This window comes from Lontra canadensis, unplaced genomic scaffold (assembly GCF_010015895.1).
Source record: "Lontra canadensis isolate GAN:19392208 unplaced genomic scaffold, GSC_riverotter_1.0 scaffold85, whole genome shotgun sequence".
Taxonomy (NCBI): domain Eukaryota; kingdom Metazoa; phylum Chordata; class Mammalia; order Carnivora; family Mustelidae; genus Lontra; species Lontra canadensis.
Window position 1 is genome coordinate 4078304 of NW_022631079.1, and position 23617 is coordinate 4101920.

General features: G+C 45.8%; 1 protein-coding gene across 2 annotated transcripts; it reads left to right on the forward strand.

The window, feature by feature from the left end:
* Positions 1-2: 2 nt before the first annotated feature.
* On the forward strand, positions 3-22996 carry LIPM (lipase family member M). Of its 2 annotated transcripts, XM_032883050.1 has the most exons (10): positions 3-155; positions 6465-6570; positions 9232-9349; positions 12290-12488; positions 13310-13419; positions 15707-15843; positions 16427-16573; positions 17809-17880; positions 19098-19169; positions 22702-22996. In XM_032883050.1, the coding sequence occupies exons 2-10, from the start codon at positions 6472-6474 to the stop codon at positions 22969-22971; spliced, it is 1224 nt and encodes a 407-aa protein (XP_032738941.1). In that variant the 5' UTR covers positions 3-155; positions 6465-6471; the 3' UTR covers positions 22972-22996. The 2 variants fall into 2 exon arrangements, with proteins under 2 accessions (XP_032738941.1, XP_032738940.1); XM_032883049.1 differs by lacking the exon at positions 3-155 and having other exon boundaries at positions 6424-6570.
* The last annotated feature ends 621 nt before the right edge of the window (positions 22997-23617 follow it).

The window sequence follows — 23617 nt, forward strand, 5'->3', positions numbered from 1 at the left end:
CAGTGTAGCAAATACCCTGACAATAGCCACAACCAGGAATAAAGGAAGACAGCCTCATTTTGCCGGCATCCCTCCAGCCCCGGAGCCAGTTGTCCGGTGTCAAGAGGGAGATCCCCAGCTGAGAGAGTGCCCCTTGCTGAGAAAGGAAGAAGGAGGTAAGTGGGGAGCTTCCCCAGCCTTTCAGGACACCACATCAAAGACCTGCTTTGGTTTCACCCCACCCATTTGGCAAAGCTGAAATACTTAGGGGCAGCTAGGAACAACGAAGTTAACAGGGGCCACCAATGACAACCACAAGGCAGGAGCCACCATGGTGCCCAGCGACCTGTTCTGTGGACAAGCCCAGCAACTTTTCCCACTCAAGAAATCAGCGGCCGGGGGCACCAGGGGGGCTCAGTCGGTGAAGTGTCCGCCTTGGGCTCAGGTCATGATCTCAGGGTCCTGGGGTGGAGTCCCACATCGGGCTCCCAGCTCAGCGGGGAGCCTGCTTCCCCCTCTCCTTCTGCCCTTCCTCCCCGCTCATGATCTCTCTCTCCCTCTCTCAAAGAAATAAAAATTAAAAAGAGAGAAAGAAATAGGAAGGGAGGAAGGGAGGAAAGGGAAGGAAAGGAAGGGAAGGAAGAAAGATGCCAGTGGCCAGCACAGCCCCCCACAGACCCCTGCTGATTTCACTAGGTTTGCTCCATGTACATCCCAGATACAAGCCTCCCAAAACCCTGCTGCCCTCCACTCCCCCGCCCCAGTCCCTGCTCCCCTTCCTTCTCCACTCCCCTCCCCCTTCCACTCCCCTCCACAGACACCTCTCTCAAGCCCTCCCCCACCTCTGCCACAGCAGCCGCTTAGTCCCTCACTCTGTACTTTCACACTACCAGCCTGACTCAGGTCACGGACCGCCACAGCCTTGCAAATGCCCAGTGGGAGATGGCGGTCACAAGAGGGCACACTGACAGCCAAGGCCCCCGGCAGCTACCAGTGTGCCCACGGCTGTGTCCAGTCCTTGCCACTTGCCCTACAATCGCCGCTATAAGTGTGTCTATACTTGGCTCCTGCAACTAACAGCCCAGTGGGTACGTAACACCAGCTTCAGCCCCCACGGCTGCCTACCCTGATTCCCAGCTGCTGGGCCTACTGAGGACCCCAGCAGCCCTGGCCACCACCGCAGACCCCCACACACTCACTAAGGGCCACAGAGTTGTTGATGCAATGGACCTCGGCAGCCTGAGTCAAAAAGACCTCCTTCCCCTCTGGACCTGGTACTGACACCAACCCCCACACTTGGCACCCTGCGCCATTAGACCTTGTATCACAGCAGGCCGCAGCATGCTCCCCCCCAACAGACAAAAGGTTTCCCTCACCAAAATCAGCTCATCAAGTCTGAATGAGGTGACCGCATCTTCAAATACAGACATCCGTTCGACGCTACGGTGATCACGAAGAATGAGGGAAACATGACTCTAGCAAAAGCATAAGGCACACCTCCAGGAACTGGGCCCAAAGAAATAGAGATCCAGAAATTGCCTGACAAAGAGTTCAAAATGCTTCTTCTATAGCTACTCAGAGGGCTGAAAGTACACAGGTAACGATTTAATGGTATCAGGAAAACAGTACAAGAACACAATGGAAAGTTCAACCAAGAGACAGAAAATATTTAAAAAAAAAAATAGAAATTTGAGGGCTAAAGAATACAATGGCTAAACTGAGAACTCAACAGAGAATTTGAACGAAGACTTAAATGAAAAAACGAAGCCATGAGCTTGCAAACAGGTCAAATGAAGTTATCCAATCAGAGAAGCAAAAGCTAAAAAAACAAAGAATGAAAAGGAATGAAGAAAGCGTATGGGATTTATAGAGACAGCGTCTGTACAGCTGGAGTCCGCGAAGGAAAAGAAGGGAAGGCACAGAATGCTTATTTAAAGAAAAACTGGTAGAGAATTTCCCAAATCTAGGGAGAGAGATGGATATGCAGGTTCACAGAGCTCAGAGGTCACTCCAAAATTTCAATCCAAAACGATCTTCCCCAAGATACATTATAATAAAGCTGCCTAAAATTAGAGACAAAAGAGAATTTTAAAAGCAGCAAGAGGAAAACAATTATCTGATACAAAGGAGCCCCCACAGAGCCATCAGTGGAGGTCTTAGCAGAGACATCGCAGCCCAGGAAGAGTGGGATGAGATACTCAAAGAGCTTAAGATGCTTCCAACAGAGAATACTTTCTCAGCAAAGTCGTCCTTCAGATAGACAAAAGCTGAAGGAATCTTTTTTTAGGGTATGACTATTTGGTTTTAGAAATTAACCTACCCTGAGGCACCTGGGTGGCTCAGTGGGTTGAGTGTCCCACTCTGTTTCGGCTCAGGTCATGACCTCAGGGTCCTGAGATCAAAACCCGCCTAGGGCTGGGTGAGCATTGGGGAGTCTGCTGGGCATTTTCCCTCTCCCTCCGCTTCTCCACCTACCCTCTCTCTCTCTATCAAATAAATATACAAACAGAGCTTTGAAAAAAGGGGATGAACCCACATTTTAGGCTCTGCTTTCTTTCCGCCCAGCTATCATAATATTGCGCAATTGTTATTTTAAAACCCTGTAGTTTTCTTTATGCCTAACACACACCTAAGCACATTCCATTGTCTTATTCTGCGATCATGTTTTCTTAAAGATTTTATTTATTTATTTGAAAGCAAGAGAGAGAGTGCACATGAGTTGGGGGAGAGGGAAAGGGAGAAGCATACTCTCTGCTGAGCAGGGAGCCTGACACGGGGTTCTATCCCCAGGACCCTGAGATCATGACCTGAGCCCAAGGCAGATGCCCGACCGACTGAGCCATCCAGGCGCCCCGCAGTCCTGTTTCACGTGGTCTCAAAATGAGAATCCTGTGTTTTCAGGCATGTCTGACACATCGGGAGGGCAGATAAACCGAAAGGCCATTTACCTAAAGGGCTGGGGTGTCCTTCGAGATAAGTCTTGGTGATAAAGGAAGGGGTCAGGCCAAAGTCTGAGTCGGGACAGAAGTTCCCGTCATTTAATGGCAAAGAGAGTCTGCCCAGAGCACTGACTGGTACTTTCATTAGATTCTGGTGCCCAGGCCCGACTGGCCTCCAGGCTTCAGCTTAGACAACCTGAAGGAACTGTTTTAATATAACTCAATTCAGTGTCAGGCGAGCACTGCGCTAAGTCAAGACCCTTTTCACACACAACTCAAGCGGAAGAGAGAACTTCTCTCCCAGTTGAAGGGGCTTTTTCAATTTGCCTTTTTTTTCTTACTCTCGTGTTACTATTTGTTTTCTGTTTGGGGGATTTTGTCCTATTTTGTTTGTTTTATTTTTATGGGTTTTTTTTAAAGATTTTATTTACTTATTTGCGAGACAGAGATAGGGAGAAAGAGAGTTTTTGTTGTTGTTGTTGTTGTTTTAATTTTGACAGAGAGGGAGAGAGAGCCCAAGCAGGGGGAGCAGCAGGCAGAGGGAGAGGGAGAAGCAGGCTCCTCACTGAGCAGGGAGCCCAATGCAGGACTCGATCCCAGGACCCCGAGATCATGAACTGAGCCCAAGGCAGGGGCTTAACCTATGGAGCCACCCAGGCACCTCTGTTTTGTTTGTTTCTTATAGTTTTAACATGCAGTACAACTTGGGGTAAGGCTACATGCTGATTCTTCATTCACTTTGTTCTTAGAAAGCTTTTCTTTAACTTCTGTCCTATTAGACCAGTTGTCATTTTGATACTGAATTGATTTCTACATCATGTACATTTAGGGGAGACCCATTTTCCTAGTTTTGAGATACCGGGGTCTTTCAGATCCTCCGTCTTTAGGTATGGACACGATAAAAAACCATTTTAAAAGATGACAGAGTTCCCTGATAGAAGCCTTTACAGATAAATCTCTCGAGAGAAACACTTCCCAGCTGGAGGTCAAGTTTGTTGGCACATCTGGACCTCCATTCTGTTTATAATGCTTCTGATGCTTCAGAAAGGCTTGAAAGTTGCTAAGGTAGTTAAAATTCTGGAGTGGGGAAGAAATGAACTTATTTCATGTTTGTTGAAAATTTATCTCCTTGAGCTGGACTTAGAATTTCACTTTCCTGCTTCCAAAAGGCCAGTTGGGAGCTCATAAAGTCACCCAAGAACTTGATAGCCAAATTGAACTGTATTTTCTCTGCATTATGCTCGCACCCAAGGAGGGCATGGCTCCGAAAGGCTGAAAACAAAACCACCCAAAATTACATTTTTTCTGAACTAACCAGTTTAATTGGCATCAATTCTTTTATTAACAAATTCATATAAATTTCACAAGTTTATTAGTCCATTATATTGAATATATTGGAGCAAATGTGAGTAGATTATGTTTCCCAAATTTATAATGAAATCATTGAGAATAATCTCGAATCTCAAACCCAGGAGAGAAGTTTTAAAGAGACAGTTTCCAGAGATTGATGCTATTTTTTCTGACGCTGGTAAGGCTCTGTCATCGAATGGGGACGAGGACACTGAAATGTCACATTTTTTTCCATGTAGTAATAACACTAACCAATGAATTAAAGCTCCTGAATTTTTGGTATTCGTGTTGCCACAATCTACCGAGGTAATGTTGGGCAAGTCTTCACGTTTTCCTAAAAAAAAAAAAAAGAGCCGAATGTGATTTTCTGGGTTTGTTTGTTTGTTTGTTTGTTTTCTAGCTTTCTAACATTTAAAACTCCAAGATATCAGTGATGGGGGCCAAAGTTCCCTTCGAAAGTCTCACTTTGCAGAAGGTCAGAGCAGCTCAGCGGGGACTGAGGACGTGGAGCTCTCTGCCCTGTTGGACAGACGTCCCTGCTCTTCTGAACTAGGTCAGACGGCCCCTCCCTAGCAAGCATCAGATCCGCGCGGTGGGAACGCTGAGATGGGTCCAGATAAGAGCCTCAGGCTTGCATCATCACCCCTCTGCCACCAGCCCAGCACGGGCGAGGCTGAGACCGTGGGCCGTCCTTTCTCGCGGACTCGCACGTCCTGTTCTAGCCTCGGCTCCTTCACCAACCACATTCCAGGCGTCCCTAAGTTAGTGTGGCTGCTGTTGGCTCAGTTCATTTTTTTTTTTTAGCTTTTGATGAAGTGACCCACGATTCATCAGCTGTCTATAACACGCAGGGCTCATCACCACGTGTGCCCTCCTTAATACCATCACTCGGTTCCCCATCTCCCACCCACCCTGCTAACCCCTCCCCACACCGTAACCCTCTGGTTCCCGGGGTCCAGAGTCTCTCATGGCTCGTCCATCTCCCTAAACAAAGAAATATGTCCCTTCAAATAATAGTTAGTTTTGTTTTGTTTTGTTTTCTTAAATTCTAACACACTCTTTACTCACAATGACAGTTAAGTCTATCCTCCTGGCCTGCTTCAACAGCAGTAGGGTAAGGAAGTGCTCGCACCACCCCACGGTTGATCGGACTGGGACATTCCGGTCGTGAAAATAACTAGGCTGCAACTCAGCTGAGTTATTGCAGGTGATTTAATTGCCAGGTGTTTGTCTCAGGAACCTCTCGGCTTTAGCTCATGATTATAACCCAGAATAAAACCCTTTTGTGTGTGTCTGTTTAGTCGAGCCACAGAGAAATGGCCTAAATGTGGAAGATTCATTTTCTTCCAGTCGATGATCTCACCCATTGCTAAGATGAGAAAATGCCCCATCATTCCTTGACATGTTAAATAAAACTACTTATCAACTCATTGATCTGCAGTTAAAGGGCTAGTGGTGGGGGCGGCGTCTGGGTGGCTCAGTCAGCGAAGCTTCTGCCTTCTGCTCAGGTCATGGTTCCAGGGTCCTGGGATCGAGCCCTGCATTGGGCTCCCCACAGGCAGGAAGCCTCTTTCTCCCTCTCCCACTCCCCCTGCTTATGTTACCTCTCTCGCTGTCTCTCTCTGTCAAATAAATAAATAAAATCTTTAAAAAAAAAAAAAAAAGGACTGATCATTGAAGCCTTTGAATGTGACTGTAGAAGCTTGCAAAGTTTTCTGCAGACTCCATATCTTTCCACTCTCCAAAGAAAGACAAAAACTAGGGAAAAAGAAAAAAGAAAAAATGGTCTTCCCTGTGGTTCCTGTTTCCTTATGGAAGAAGAACAAGGGTTTTATGGGCTGTATCATATGCGCATCACTCCAGGCGGTATGAAAGAAGGTTCTACCCAGCTAGAAGTTGAGGGCTGGTGACTGTGTGTTCTGGGAGGAGTGGGAGGGGCTGGTGGCATTGAGACATCCTGGGCCATGTTTCCATTCGGCTTCCAGCTCTTTCTTCCCTGTCCACCAAGCTTGTTGGATTTGCTTCTGAATTTGGGGGAAGAATCCTGGATGGAACATGTAGGAAAGTTTTTAAAGCTGTAGATCGTGCTGACATTAGGATTGAGTTGTGATACTGCCAGGAAAAGAAAAAAATTAATAAATGCAGATGTTGGATCATGCCAAAGATCTTGTCAAGCCTGTGGATTGTCTCCCACAGAACAGAGATGTGGCTTCTGATTCTGGTGGCGTATTTGTTCCAAAGAAATGTGAATTCAGGATGTATGCCAACGAAAGCCGTGGATCCAGAAGCATTCATGAATATTGTAAGTTGGGGTTTTTCTGTGTTTGGGGGGAAAGGAAGTGGCTCACATACTCACTTTTGCACGTGTGTATTATCTGCATTATATATTATATTTCTATGTGGTGGTGATTTTTGCTAGCAGAGCATAGACATAAATAAGCATGTTGTACTGGGAGGAATGCTAACCTGGGTATGTGTCAACAGCCTTCATCCTCCTTGAAGAAATTTGGTAGACTCGGGTGAATGACTTAATCCCTTTGCCCCAAGCACAATGTAAATTTTTCTTGGATTCTTCGGTTCATTCTAGGAGCAGAGAAACCCTCGTGGTATCTTAAGCTACACCCAAGACCCTGGGCAATTCCACTCCACCTGTGATTTTTACTCCTTTCCTTTTTGCTCCCATATTAGAAAGGGCTCAGTCCTCCCCGCTTACTGTTAGGACACCAGCTTCTAGAAGCATCCATTCTTTGTACCTTCCTTCAGACTGGGACCTCAGTCAACTGGCAAGAAGGGGGCCTTGGTGAAATCTAGAGAGGGCCTCATGTACGTAAGACTCATGAATGATGCAACGTCCTTTTAGGTAATCCAGAATGTTGGCTTACTTTCAAGTTCTGGGTTGAGTTTAAGAATGCCCGCTGTAGAGTTAGACTCACCCCATGGTAGACATGGTGATCAAAAGCTGTCAAGGTACGGCCCGATCGGTGGGTGGGATCATCCCCATTTTTCAAAACCAAGGACCTGAGAACAAGGGGCTATAAGCAACTTCAGTTAGGCCATGCTACTGGCAGGTAGAAGAGCCACAGTTTAGATCTGGGCCTGCCTGGACACAAAGCTCGTAATTGTAACCAACGTGCAATCAGTCCTCCCGGGTGAGAAGAGGCTCCCACCAGCTTGCCGGCCCTGGTAGGATCCTACACACATTCCTCTGAGTTACTGCATGGAGGCAATGTCTTCGACTGGAGGCAGAACCGGTCTCCCCAAGCCTCACCCACTGGGTGTGCCGAGCACTGGGCGCTGTTGGGGCTTCAGGAACCCTAACACCAAAACCCACTGAGTCAGACTCTGCTATTGAGTGTTTATGCCTGGAGAGGCAAAGTAAAATAGGAAATCCATATAATTACTGGTGTACATTCGATGTATAGAAAACGAGCCGTTCAGAGCCTAAATGGGTTTGATTCTGTAGATTGATTTATATGGATATAATCTAACCTGTATTTGGGGTTACGACTGGCATCTTGCTTGAGTCTTTCTAGCTGGTGTTAATTGAGCACCTAGCAGTCCCTTGTTAATATGCTCGTCAGTGATGTTCCAGAGACATCTACGAACACCAAAAGACCCAAGTTCGGAACTTCCAGTCCAGCAGGAAAATAGACCCTCCATTGCTAATTACGATAGCAGTGAAATCAAAGACGAAAACAAAGAAGAGGGGGACCTAATCCTGGGAATTCAGGAAAGTTTTTCTGGAAAAGAATCTCTTAAGCAGAAGTCTGCCACTGAATGGGAGTTACCTGGGAAGGTGGGGGTGATTTTTAATTCTAGTAGTCACTATTGCTCATAGTGCCAGGTAACCTAGTGAGCATTCTAGGTGCATTATCTCTTCACATTCCTTTCCAGAACCCCAGGGAGTAAAGACTGTGGGTATAGATGATTTGCAGATGAACAAATTAAAGAACAGGGACAGGTTAAGTAATTTTTCCAAGATCACACAGCTGGTTTGTGTATTAGTGTTAGAACCAGGAATAAAAGTCAAGCAGGGGACCTCAAGGGCCTTTCTCTTAACTACTATGCCCCCTTTCCCCAGGCACTACCCTGGGCGTTTCACACCTGGCTTTCTCCTCACGGCCCTGTTAAAGCTGAGAGAAGTGATTCCCCCCTCTGGGTGATGACGGTGGGCAGGAATAGGGAGGCTACTGAGGAGATTTCTGAAGCTTCCTGTTTTACAGAGTTTCTACGTGTGATATCTGTGTAGAGTAGGGGTCCTTAAACAGGGGTCAACATATAGGCAACCAGGAATCAGGAGCCCCTAAAAGGAGATACAAAAATGTGTCCAAAAAAAAAAAAAAAAAGTCCCCATGTCCATGTGCATATCCATTTTTATCGGTCTCTTCAAATTCCCTGAGGGCTCCCTGACCTAAAAATGTTAAGAGCTCTTGTTCTTAAGCCTGTGCTTCTTAGAGCTGAAAAGAGCCGCAGGGAACGCGTGGCCTGAAGGTTCTCTGAAGCTGTCCTGGGAAGAACGCCTCGTTGACTTCATTGCAATTATCTAGCCCCATATCTGAAGTGAGCCTAGGAAACTGTACCTCTAAGTGCCCCCAGAAAATTTCAGAATGCACCCAGGCTTTGAAATCAGGGTTCTGGTGTAGTGGTTCTTAAACATTAGAGTGAATCAGAATGTCCAAAGGCATTTGTTAAAACACAGATTGCTGGGCCCCCTCCTCAGAGTTTCTAATTCAGTCCTTTTGGTCCAGGGCCCGCACTTTGAGAACCATTGTTCTCTACATTAAAGGCAAAGAAAATGAGTACTAGAGAGGGCTGGTTAGTTCTTCTAAGAAAACATCAGTAAATGGGGAAAAGAAGGGACTCCTTTCTCTATCTTCCAGAGTCAAGGAATCTGTTTTACTTTTGGATCATTGAGAGTATAGCCATACAGAACTGAACTCAAAAGACACTGCTTTTTCCTTAGAGCGAAATCATCCGACATCAAGGTTATCCTTATGAGGAGTACGAAGTTGTAACAGAAGATGGGTACATCCTTTCTGTTAACAGAATTCCTCAAGGCCCAGCACAACTTAAAAAGACAGGTATGGTTCAACCCCATGCCATCCCAACATGGCAGCCTTCTCTATAGTAATGATTTCCTTGTGGTTTGAGTGTGTCAAGGGGAGTCTGGATTCTTGTTATAGACTGGAACGCACTGTTTGGGCCAAAAGATAGCTTCACCCCCCATCCTCCCCATCACCACCACCACAGTTATCCCAAATATCCCTAATGATCTCAAAGAAACATAGTGTTTGCTTTAAAAAAAAAAAAAAAAAAAAGACCTTCAAGAAAGGTCAATTTCTTGACCCATCCCCAAACCCCTCTTATACAGATATTCTAGAATATCCACTGATGCTCTTTTGAACAGACCATACCAACCATTGCTCATGGAGAATGCAAACTCCAATATGGCACCTGGCACCCACCGCTGCATACTCTGTATTCCCCATCCAAAAAGCATTTCAAGTATTTGGGATGTTGCCAGCTTTTCACTGAGGTTTTTTTTGTTTGTTTGTTTTTTGTTTTTTTTTTTTTTAAGAAATCAGACAATAGATACACATTTTTAATTTTTTGATACATTTCTTCATGGAATCCCTTTTTTTTCTGTATGAGATTTTCAGCTACTGCTGGCTTTTTAAAAATAGTCACATTCATTACCAACGAAAGTGTGCTCGAGTCCTTTGAATTCTTTAGCTCGACATTTATAGCAGCAACTATAATATTTACCATGAGTCCAGATAATACAGTTTCATACCGTGTTCTTTGCAAACACCAGCTAGGATGCCGTGTGCTTTAATTGCATTAGTCTCTCTTAACTTTCACAATAATCTGAAGAAACTGGCGCTCACAGAGTTTAAGTAACTTGCCCAGAAGGCCTATGCAAGCACTTGCATATTGCAAAACCCGTGTTCTAATCAAGACCTGTCTGCCACTCTAGCCCACGTCCTTAATTAAGACCCGAGACTGCCGGCGAAGCCTATCCTCTTTGGTGTAAACAAGCTTCAGGGTTCTGTTTTGAAAACCAGCTTTTTTTTTTTTTTTCCTAATATACCTCCTGCACAGCTGTGCTTTCTATAAGCCCAGCCTGCTCCAACCTTGGTGTGTTTGAAGCAGCCCCTTGCCACCTACTAGGGTCTGGCCCCTTATCCTGCTTACATTCCCTACAGCGCTTACCTCCTAGTATAATAGATAATTTGCTGGTTTATTATCTGTCTCCTGCAACCAGAATGTAAACTCCCTGGAAGCTGGGACTTTATCAATTTTATTGAAAGCTATACAGCCAGTGCCTAAAAGAATGTCACGCACATTCTAGGTGTCAATAAATCTGTGTGGAATGAATGAACAAATGAACGAATGAATTTTATACAAATAAACAGAGAGCCTGGAGATGCAAAGAGAACTTTTGCTGAGCCCCACAAATAGTAGGAGGTAAGCAAGGCACAGCTTTTCCAAGCAATTGAGCGACTGCGGCGGTGTCGGAACTCACGGGTCATCTGCACCCCTATTCATGGATGGAGACCCTGTTCTCACATCCTGTTTACTTACACTGTTCTCTCAAAACCCCCAGAGTCCGAGAGTTCAACACACCCACCCATCTGCCCTTTGGGTCCAGTTGGTGCAGAATACTCCCCTCTAGTGGCCAGTATTGTTCCTGCACCTCTCGTTTGACCTCTTCAAGGAGAAAATCACCCAGTAGGCTGGGTCCTATCCTGATCTCTTTCACTAAAAAGAAGGATGGATGTTCTCTTTTATCATCACAATACATCTATCAAGAAATTAGGAAATTAACACTTATGGATATTAGTAGCTACTGCATAGCCCATATTCATAGGTTTTCAGTTATACCAAAGTCCTTTGTATTTGATCTTCCTTCTGGTCAGTTGTCTTATCCAAGGTCATATGCCACATTTAGTCTTCATGACTTTTTGTCTCCTTTATGAACTGAAACAAATTTCTCAGGTTTTGTCTCTTTTGACCTTGATATTTTTAAAGAGTCAGGGGCACAAGCGATCATGGGTGCCCGAGACCCTGACCCCGAGATCATGACCTGAGCCAAAATTAAGAGTCGATACTTAACCGACTGAGCCACCCAAGTGCCCCTAGACTCACACATTCTTAATTTATTCACTGGGATATGATTTATTGCTATCATTATTTATTTTGAATCTCAAATTTTCCCATATTTGAGCAGTGGGAGCTCCTTCAGGTGGCTTGTGAATTTTTTTGTCATGAAGGGCCTATAATCATTAAATCATTATACGTATGATACCTATGGCAAATACATATATATATAATTTTATAATATGATTATATATACATATGTATATATGTATATATATGTAATATGTAATTATGTAATATATCATTATATTTATAATTACATAATTACCCTAATCATTAGACTATGCTATTTCCTGGGCACTTCCAATATCCTCAGCCCAGACACACCGAGTGAGAGTAAGAACTACAGAAAGGCTACAATGGAACCCAAACTCTACCAATCGTTTCTCTACACCAGGCATCATCGTATCTGCTTCCTGTGCACTATTTTACCTAGTCTTAACAAAAATCTTGTTTTTCTAAGGGGCACCTGGGTGGCTCAGTGGGTTAAGCCTCTGCCTTCAGCTCAGGTCATGATCCCGGGGTCCTGGGATCGAACACCGCATCAGGCTCTCTCTCTCTCTCTCTCTCTGCTCAGCAGGGAGCCTGCTTCCCTTCCTCTCTCTCTGCCTGCCCCTCTGCCTGCTTGTGATCTCTCTCTCTGTCAAATAAATAAATAAAAATCTTTTTAAAAAATCCTGTTTTTCTGATAAGGAAATCGAGACACAGATAGGTTAAGTGACCAACTAATATAATCAATCTAGCAAACAGCTAAATCAAACTTTGAACACGGGTATGTTGAACTTGGAGGCGCTTGCAAACGAGAGGGTAACAAGGAAGGTGGAGAACATGTCTAATGGCTGAAACTCTCTTGCATGTAGGACCGAGTCCGGTGGTGTTCCTGCAGCACGGCCTGCTTGGGGACGCCAGCAACTGGATCTCCAACCTGCCCAACAACAGCCTGGGCTTCATTCTGGCAGATGCCGGTTTTGACGTGTGGCTGGGGAACAGCAGGGGGAACACCTGGTCTCGGAAACACAAGACCCTCTCCGTAGACCAAGATGAGTTCTGGGCTTTCAGGTATACCAAATGGAGGTGGACACGGATGTCTTGGGGAGAACCGGGTAAAGAATAGGACTTCTAGCATTTGGATAATTTACTTTGGATGCACCATCTTGGTAGAGAGCCCCCAGTTGTTTTAATTTGGGGGAAGTAGTGGGGAGGATGGGTTTCCCCAATAGAAGAATGGGCCTGCCTAATAGGGTGAGATGGCAGTTGGTGTCAGGTAGTTGAGAGAAGGTACATAGGTCCATGTCCTTGTAAATGCATATCCTGGAACAAACTCCACCACCCCCAAATAATGACAAGGACTTATACCCCCAGAAAGAGATGAGATCAGGCAACATTAGAGATATCAGGGAAACTATTAAGCCCTAGGGATTATTAATTTGGCTAATACATATCTCACAGTTTTTAATGTTTTTGTGTAAATTACTTATCGGCATTTAACCTGCTCTTTATCTCAACCTATATCAGAGAAGGGCCCTGCGGCATTTTTAATCCCTTCCATACAAATGAATCCGTAAGGCCGGGTGCTATTCCAATAACTATACAGCAGGACATTTCTACTAGGAGGGAGATCACGTGCTCAGTATATATTCACTGAGGATGATTATCGCTCTGTGATACTACCTGGAGAAAACAGCAGGATGCAAATAGTGCAAATGGTCTGTGAGCCCAGAGGCCCCCATGTGTCACAGGGGTGAAACAAGTCCATCCTGAGGGGCACGGTCACAAGCTAGTGGGGCTGATGACTCGAGGGCTTGTTTATAAACCCCAGGGGCTGCTTTCATTGTTTCTGATTATAATTTTTATGTCACTTTGTCTTTTCCCCCTTATAGTTATGATGAGATGGCTAGGTTTGACCTTCCTGCAGTCATAAACTTTATTTTGCAGAAAACTGGCCAGGAAAAGATCTATTATGTCGGCTACTCACAGGGCACCACCATGGGTAGGTTCGATGGAGAGCAGGTTTGTATAGTCAGGGACATGGGCATATGGTGCTCGGCAGTGCCTAGGGTCTGGCACCTGACCTTCTCTCAGCTCTGGCCCTGTCTTCTTCGGCGACTCTTCAGGGGGCTGTGGAAGCCAGAGACTGAAGGAGCAGAGGGAGCAAGGACTCTGGTGGCAGGCAGAGGTGGGATGAGATCCCATCTGGCTCTACCACCTCTTAGGTGAATGTCCTCCAGGGATTTGTCCAACGCCTGTGGTTCCAGTTTCCTCATCTACAAAATGAAGAGAGTTAACTTCCTCGTAGGGGAGTTAGAGGTGTTCGAACTATTCAGGGACAATGTGGATCCTCTCTGTGAGGCAGGGGTTTTGACTAAGACACAAATCTAAGTGCAGTTTCTGGCCCAGACAGTGCACTCAATCCCATTAAACAGTAAGAATGATCATTACACAACAGACAGGGCAGCTGGAGGATTTCATTCAAGTCTTTTTCCTCCCCTTCTATGGCCAATGTCTGGAATTTCATGCTGTTGTCCTTCTGCTTTTGGTGAATTTGGGAGAAACCTTAACTCACGGCCCCTGCTGGGTACAGGTCATCGCCGGGGAGACGGGAGTGGAGGCTGTGTCCTCTGGCTCTCTCTCAGATCAAAGCCCACAGGAAAAGTGTGTTTGGCTTAGACCGGGACAAGGAGGGATGCAGTGTGTGCCATGAGGAGAAGGCTCTCCTGGGAGGGCGGAAAGCACTCTTTGCCTTCACCCTGAGCCAAACCCAAAGGGGAAGGCCAAGGTATGGGATTCTAAGGAGACAGGGGAGCACACCCTCCCTGGAACTCAGGGTAGGAGTTCAGTGGGCTTATTTTTATTTGGTGCTCTCTGGCGACCGAAAAGGGTCTGCCTTTCACATTTTCCTCTCTGGATTTTCCAATACCATGAACTGACTCTGGGGATGACACATCTCACCATACCCCTCACAGAAAGCAATTTGGGGTATTAATACCTGCTTCCGCTCTAATGGCCAGAGGCCTCTGAGATTCTCTTTGCTCTGCATTCAAATCGTCCAGCTTGACAATAAGACAAAGGTGCTGATGATGAATCAAATGCTCTTTCGAGATGAGAAAGGGGACAAAAAAGCATAATAGGATTCTTCTGGTCGTCAACCATGGAGCTGCTTAAATGGAGGACTTATTCTAGGTTTGCATATAGAAAAAGTATCACTGGGAGAAGTCAGCTAGAGTTCTCAAACTTGACATTCAAGGGGAGTTCTAACAGGGTCACAATCCAGCTGGAATAGAGTTTAAAGGAGTTCCAACCCAGTCCTACTGATGGTGTGGCTGGGAGGGCAAGAGGAATGAGTCACTCTTGGGCCTGCCTTTGCATGTGGCTGCCAAGCCTGATCACGTGGAGGGAACAGTGGGGGAGGACACTTTCTTCAGGAATACTCACTCACCTCGGGGAAGTAGAGGAAGTCATGTGATACTGGTCCTCCTCTGCCCAGCTCCCTTCCCCCGCAAGCTGCAAATACAGCCTAGATAGGGAGTTCACAGATGTAGGGTATTTCAAATACAGTGACCAAGCTGTGGCTTTATGTGATAGCCTTTTTTTTTTCTCGCCAAGGCTCCACAGAGATGGTCCCCACATGCTGGTAACTCAGAGACTTTCACAGGCATAGAAACTGAGGCACAGACTGCGTTATCCAGGGTCCCATACCTGGTCTATGACAAAAATAGGAGCTGGGACCCAGTTCAGTAGATAGCTTGTCTATTAGATCATGGTACAGTTAGGGTTCCAGGAAAGGTAGGCATCAAGGAGGCCAGCGGAAATCCTGCTATCCCAACACCCATTATACTACAGAACCTGCTTGTTACTGATAAATAAGGCAATTTCTCTAATTCTCAATTTCATTCACTGTGAAGTAGAGATCTGTTAAAGGTACCTCATGAGAGTCTAAGAATTCAATGAGGTAAGAACCACAAAAGTACCCTGAAAAGTGTCCAGAACATAGTTACTTCTCTGAATATATGTTTTCTCAAAGTCTGTACCTTTAGACTCAATAGTTTAATTCAATAACGCAGGGAGAACCTACTGGCTGGAAGGTAGATGCCAGGTGTTGTAGGGAACACTGAGGTGTGTGGCTGCTGGTGTTTTCCCCATCAAGGAGCTCATACTTTCCTAGGACAGTTAAGATGCAATCACTCATAGTTACTGAAATAACTTGGTAAGAGTACAATTAGCATCTTATGGATTCTAGGATACACAGTATCCACACTGACCTGTCTCTTCTCTTGTAGGCTTTATTGCTTTTTCCACCATGCCAGAGCTGGCTCAGAAAATCAAAATGTATTTTGCATTAGCGCCCATAGCCACTGTTAAACACGCAAAAGGCCCTAGTACCAAATTTTTGTCACTTCCGGATATGATGATCAAGGTACGTGACTCCTCAGATAATTCCTTGTCTGCATAGAAAAGTCCTCCAGCCCAGCTCGCTAAGACATACAGACAGCCCCTACTCACAATTGCTCGACTTCACGGCCTTCTGACTTAATGATGGTGCAAAAGTAATACACTTTCAGCAGAAATCATACTTAGAATTTTTTTAAGATTTTTTTAAAAGATTTTGTTTATTTATTTGACAGAGAGTAGGCAAAGGCAAGCAGAGAGAGATGGGGAAGCAGGCTCCCCTCCAAGCAGAGAGCCCAACGCGGGGCTCAATCCCAGGACCCTGAGATCACAACCCGAGCCAAAGGCAGAGGCTTTAACCCGCTGAGCCACCCAGGCACCCCTGAATGTTGATCTTTTCCTGGGCTAGTGATGTTGGAGACAAACCTCTCTCGTGAGGTTGGCAGCAGCCACAGCTCCCAGGTTTTGACTTACCAATATTTGCAACTTAGAATGGGCTTACTGGGGACATGACTCCATTATCAGTTTGGAAGGTCTGTATGCTTTTAAATTAGATGCACTTCTTTTTCACTGTAATGTAACGATGACGATTCCATGTCGTATTTTAACAGGGACTGTTTGGCAAGAAGGAATTTCTGTACCAGACCAGATTCTTCAGACAGTTTGCTATTTACCTGTGTGGTCAGATGATTATGGATCAGATTTGTAGCAACGTCATGTTACTTATGGGAGGATTTAATACGAGAAACATGAACATGGTAAGTGGGAACCTCGTCAATTCTTAGTTTTCCAAAGCAAAACGAGGAGTGAGTCTCACCTCCAGAGAGTGAGCTAATGCCAGGGGAGACTTACTACGTCTTCTTCAAATCATACTAACGTGCAGAAAATACTTCAACGCAGGCTGAGTCAAGGCTGACATGAGGGTTTTGCTAGATATAGACATCATAGATGATGGATGGAAGAGGTCTGAAAACCCCTTTACTACATGAGGTGACCGTATACAAAAGAGAGAGCTGCCAGGTATCGTGGAACTCATCTTTCTTCTTGGGTCCTTCCAGTTTGTCAATTCATGGGACACCCCAGAGCTTCATTTGAGCTTTGGCATAACTATCGTCGGTGGGGTCACCGTGGGGCTTCCTCAGAAAGCACACTTGGGGCAAAAAAATAGTGTGCAGAGCGATTTGGGGTTTTACCCTTGGGATGATGCCAGGGAAGGGAAGGAAGCAGGATTCTGTAGATTGAAAACATCAGGCCATGATGCAGCTGGATGTGAAGGTGGGGTGACCCTTCTAAGCTGTCCCAAGTTAGAGTGAGAGGGTCGGTCTCTATACTCTCACCTCAACCTGTCATTTGCTACAGATGTCGCCAGGGGAGACCCTGGGCAGGGCAGCTCTCTGCACGTGGGGTGGCCCCCCAAGGAAGCCTAGCAGTGGGCTGCTATCTGCCAGCAGCGTCTCTAGAAGCTGGAGGAACACATCTTTCACTCCAGAAGATTTTTTTTCTTTTTTTATATAATAATATGATCAATCGCTACCGTTTGATAAGCATTTGTTATGTGCCAGGCTGAGTGCTTCCCTATAACAATCCTATGAGACAGGTGTCATCAGTAGCCCCCTCTTATAGACGAGTGTCCTGAGATCTCATGCATTCAACTACTCCCAAATCGACCTAAACAGGGAATGATGGAGGTGGGATTTGAATCCAATTTAGTTCTCTTGTCCTTACATATTCTGGCAAGGTTTTTTTTTTTTTTTTTTTTTTTAAAGAAATCCGTTGTCTAAAGAGAAGCTCTTCTGAGATGACAAGTACAGGTGCCCGGGGACACAGTGGCATTTTCATTTATGCGCATGTGTATATAACTGTTCCATGAATAATTGCTGATAACTTGATGATATTCCCATTTCTTAGTCTAACACCCTGCAGACGTGGTTAGGCCAAGGTGCACGTCTTGTGGGTTTCCCGTGCCCTACGAACCACTTGTGTTCTGTTACAGAGCCGAGCAAACGTGTACGTCGCTCATACTCTGGCGGGAACGTCCGTGCAAAATATCCTGCACTGGAGCCAGGTAGGAAGGCTAACTCTGTTGTCTTTGCCGAGGGTCTCTGCATACTTTGTCTAGAGCACTCAAAGCTTGTCTTTTGACAGCCAAGGTGTTATTTCACATTTATTCCAGGATAGAATATGATCTTGTCAATGTTGTTGCCACCGTGATCCAGAACCCTGAATCTCTTTTCAGGAGATGGTGGCAGGGAGGGGAGGGTTGGCCCAAGGAATCCTCAGTGGACCTTGAGAGTGTGACTTCAGATGGTCCAAGTGAGACTTTCCTCTGCCTCTAGTCACCTCACAGATGAGGCCGGAGATCACGTTTCCATTCTCTTTCTGGGCTCCGCCGGCACAATGGTCACGTAGTAGTAAAAATGCGAAGAAAGCAGGACCTAATTCAGAGGAGAACTTCGTGCTGCAGACTTCACCCGTAATCACCAGAGGGAGGGTCCCGATCACCAGTCACTGTCTCTGTCTCTGGGGGCCATGAGCCCCTCTCGGATCACCCAGGACGCATTCAGGGGCCGTGCGGAGGGTAATTCCTGCGTCACTATAAGGAAGCACTGTGCCTAATCTCACTCCTTATAGACGATACTGAAGGGTGACCGATTTGTTGTGGAAATAAGGATGGAGATAAAGACAGAGAACCAGAGCATAGCTAACCTTGGGTCCTCATCTACTGCAGCCAAAACCTCATTGAACAAAACCCGGAGGGCTCCGAATTCAAGAATGCTGAGGGTGAAATTTAAAAATCACAAATATCAGTCCGGTTTGCTTTGAGGATTTAGAGCCTAGTTAAATTGTTCCTCTAAGGTCGTGGTTCTGTGTGTGTGTGAGTGTGTGTACGTGTAAATGGGGAGGGAGACCATATAATCAAAAGGAACAAAGAAGTCTGCCCTGGGTGAAATTCTGGTCACCTTCTCCCGGGATCACCGCACGGCAGGGCTCTACGGGGCGCTCTCCCATTGTAGTCTGCAGAGGTGCGCCTGACAGCCACCTGACGCGGACCACAGTGGGAATGCGCTTTCTGGATTTGAAGGATAAGGTGGCAAGAGCGTCTCCAGTGCATCTTTCTTCCCAAAAGGGCCTTGCTCTCTTACCTGGATGCTTTCTCGAAGATTGCCCGAAGGGAAGGGCAGCCTCAAATTTTGCCCTCCCCTGGCTTAGCACCTGCTCGCCCCTCCCCCCACCCTTATCCAGGGATGCGTTTGAAGGCCATGTCCATTTGTCTCCTTTTAGGCAATGAATTCTGGGGAACTTCGGGCATTTGACTGGGGGAGCGAGACCAAAAATCTGGAGAAAGGCAATCAGGTATGAAAATCGAACACATCCTCTTGAAATAAAAGGGAGGGAAGTTATAATGACAGTTTTTTGTAGAGGCGGGAATAAAAATACGAGTTCGGGCTTGACTCCATTTGAAAAGAGAGAAGTTCACAGCTTCTACGAGAGGCTTCCTGCTTTCATAAGAGGGTAGGAGAACTTTCCTGATGAGTCTGCCACCATGAACAGGGCCACTGGGCTTCTGAGGAGTAAGACGGTGTAGATAGAGTGAAAGGAAGAGTGTAGACTGTGGTGGTCGCTAGAAGGACCCTTTAAGGATCAAGAGATGAAAATAAAAAACAAAACCACGAATGAAGATGGCAGGGGTACGTTTCCTTCATGGCCCATAAAAGAGCAAGCAAGGGTTGCTTGTGAGTCCTGCCTCCGTCTCTCATCTGTGGGGTCATGGATAGGCTGCTTTCATTCTGCTGACCCTGATGTCTTTATCTTTAAAAATGATTGGACTGGGGTGCCTGGGTGGCACAGTCAGTTAAGTGTCTGCCTTCAGCTCAGGTCTTGATCTCAGGGTCATGAGTTCAAGCCCAGCATGGGGCTCCATGCTGGGTATGCAACCTACTTAAAAGATTATTATTACTATTATTAATTGGACTAGATAATCTTTTTAAAAAGATATTTATTTATTTATCTGACACAGAGAGAGTACAAGCAGAAGAAGCAGCAGAGAGAGAAGCAGGTTCCCCATTGAGCAGGGAGCCTAATGCAGGCCTCCATCCCAGGACCCTGGGATCCTGACCTGAGCTGAAGGCAGACACTTAATTGACTGAGCCACCCAGATCCCCCCAGGACTAGATTATCCTTAAGAGTTCTGCTGGTCACACTTTTTAACACATCTGTCATTTGCAAGTGAGAAGTATGAAAAGTTATTACATTATCTAAGAAAATGCACAGCCGGGCGCCTGGGTGGCTCAGTGGGTTAAGCCTCTGTCTTCGGCTCAGGTCATGACCTCGGGGTCCTGGGATCGAGTCCCACACCAGACTCTCTGCTTGGCAGGAAGTCTGCTTCCTCCTCTCTCTCTCTCTCTGCCTGCCTCTCTGCCTACTTGTGATCTCTGTCTGTCAAATAAATAAATAAAATGTTAAAAAGAAAATACACAGCCAATGCCCTAGCACAAAATGAACAGGTGTGGAGAGTCGGAAGGGGGAGTTATGCTCCTCTGAGCAGAAAATCCCCAGTGAAGATCATTGGTTATCTTGTGTGTGAACGCAAAGAAATTCTGACCACAGGAACATAAAGCCAGAGGGAGCCTGGCAGACAGAGGCCAACCTCTGAGAATCTTGGATCATACATAATATCCACTCCCATCCATCAGTCTAGATACAAAAGCCTAGGAAATGGGATAGACTGGGGAGTGCCCCGACTAGCAAACTCTAAGTCACAGGCATCTGCTACTTTCTTTTTTTAAGATTTTATTTATTTATTTGACAGACAGAGATCACACGTGGGCAGAGCAGTAGGAAGAGAGAGGGGGAAGCAGGCTCCCCGCTGAGCAGAGAGCCCAATGCGGGGCTCTATTCCAGGACCCTGAGATCATGACCTACTGAGCCACCCAGGCACCCCCATCTGCTACTTTTTATTAGGTCCTTCCTCACCATTTCCTAAAACATGTCTTTGGAGAAAGCATTCCGGCTCCAAGATGGCTTTCAATTACCAACATTAATGTTTTAAACTCTAGAAAGAGCAGCTCACACAACGTAGGCCCCAGGAAAGAAAAAAAACACGCATGCAAAAAAGGCATTCTAGAATCACAGCACCTTAGAGTTCGACCTGAATTCAGGTGTCTGTAAAATAAAAAATATATATGACTTTGTGCCATGGAATGCTCCAAACTTTCATATCTAAGTTAGAGCATGAAAGGTGACTTTAATCATCTCTGGGTGGGGGGGGGCCGCTCCCGCCCCCCCCGCCGCCCCGACCCCAGACAGGCAAGTCTCCAGACCCCAGCTGGGTGTCCCGCTATCTAGCTCAATCCTGACACTACCTGGAGAGAGCGTCAGAGTAAGGACTCGGTTTGTAAAGATTGCCTTCCAGTTCACACGCCGGTCTCAAGCCCAGGTTCTTCTTGTGCTTCTGACCCACTGGCTAGCCTGAAAGATTCTAACAGCCCTCTCCTTGGGTTCTATTAATTTGCCAGGTTGGCTTGCAGACCTCAGGGAGACATTTTGCTTCGTAGATCACCCCTTTATTACAAAAGACCGTAACTGAGGAGCAGCCAGAAGGAATAGATACAGGGGACAAAGTATGGAGGAAGGGCAAGGAGTTTCCAGCTCTCTCTTAGCCCATGGCTTTCCCCAAATCTCCATGTGTTCGCCAGCCTGAAAGCTCCCCAACCTTGTTGAGGGTTTTTATAGAGGCTTTATCACATAGGGATGATTGATTCAATTATTGGCCATTGGCGATTGAACTCAATGTCCAGCGCCCTCCTCTCCCTAGAGGTCAGGGGCAGCCCTGAAAGTTCCAATCCTCCGATCACAGGCTTGGTTCCACTGGCTCCACTTGGCTCCAAAGGCCCCCATCCTTACATCAAGTCCAAAAGTCACCTCATTAACTTAAGAAAAGACACTTACTGACTCTCATCACTGGGTAAAATCCAAGAGTAAAGAGTTCTGTGCCAGAAATGGGGATAAAGCCAAATATATACTCCTTAATGTAAATCACAATCTCAGGTTAGAACTCAAAATTCTTAGAAAGCCACAGAGTCAACCAGGACTCCTGGGTTGAAGCCTTGGCTCCATGGTGGATTTTCTGAGAAGGATTGGAGCTCAATTTTACTGTGGAAAGTTCTGGATGCTTGATTAGAGCTCAGCTCTAATCTAAGGATGCTGATCAGAGCTCAGCCAGCCAGTCTGATCAAGAAGCACCGTTTGAATAAGAGAGATCATCAGTTCGGAATCCTACATACCTTTCTTCGGGTGACAGGGACTGGAGCAAAAATCTAATCGTTACTTTCCCCCCAAACCCCGGGCTCAAACAACCCTAGTTCTAGTGCCATTGACTTCCCCAGGTTTTGAGCTTGGACTGCTTCAAGGCCTCTTTGCTCTCCCAGAAAGTCTCTGTGAAGACCTAGCGACCTTCTCGGGGCTCCAATCTCTTGCCTTTCTCTCGAGAATATCTCTCCTTCTGACCCCTCTGAAATTTGTGAAATCAGTCTTTAAAAGGACAGGAACAATATCTTCCAAAGGCAACGTATGTGTTAAATATTTACTAATAGGGAGAAAAAGAATTGAAAATTCATGCTTAAGGTGGAAGACCACTTACATGGTTTGTCACTTAACCTTGTAAGTGGTTACAAGTGTTATCCCCATTTTACAGATGAAGAAACTGAGGCTAACCAACTGTACCTCCAAGTAGGGGCTGAACAGACACTCTGAATGCAGTCCCCTTTGGCTGCGGTGCCCATGCACCTTTCTGCACAACACATGGCATATTTTGACTCGGTTGGCTTGAAATATAAGTCGTGGTCTGCATGTTACCGATAGCTAAAAAACCATTCCTTTTTTCTAGCCAACTCCCATAAGGTACAAAGTCAGAGACATGATGGTCCCCACCGCAATGTGGTCTGGGGGTCAGGACTGGCTTTCAAATCCAGAGGACATGAAGACACTGCTCTCCGAGGTGACCAATCTCATCTACCATAAGCACATTCCTGAATGGGCACATGTGGATTTCATCTGGGGCTTGGATGCCCCTCACCGTGTGTACAACGAGATCATACATCTGATGAAGCAGGAGGACGCCGGCTTCTCCCAGGGAACATGCGGGGTCAGACTGTGAAGCATCTTGATACTGACGAGTCTTGGCTGGCGGGGGGTGGGGTGGGGGGGTGGTCCCTGAATGGAGGATTTTCAGGATTTTGAGAACTGGAAACCTCCCATATTATGGGGGGGGGGGGGGAGTAGTGGAGAAGAGAGGGCAAAGCTAGAGTACACATCCCTTCAGATTTCCTGTATTTGACACTAAAACGGACATTTAATTTTTTTCCAACTAATTAAAATTTGCATTGGGTAAACATAGGTTTCACGTGTTATTTTACATTCTGCCATCCTGAAGAGTTGGTCTTACCTGACAACTAGAAATTAGCTAGGACTAATTAGCTAGGACATTAGCTATATGTCATTCAGGCAGACCCCTTTACAATGTTAATTTTTTTCTAGAAGCCATACTTTTGGAACAGTCAAGAAAAGGGATGGATTGAGACAGAGGCAGAAGTCTTGCCTCTCTGAACTGTTGTAACTATAACAAAATAAGGTAGACACTTTCACCTTATTGCCATAAAGACATCACACTACCTCAGGAAGCTGAGCTGCTTTATTATTATTATTATTGTAATTATTAAACTGTAATGTGTTATTTGTTTCATGGGTACAGGTCTGATTCATCAGTCTTACACAATTCACAGCACTCACCATAGCACATACCC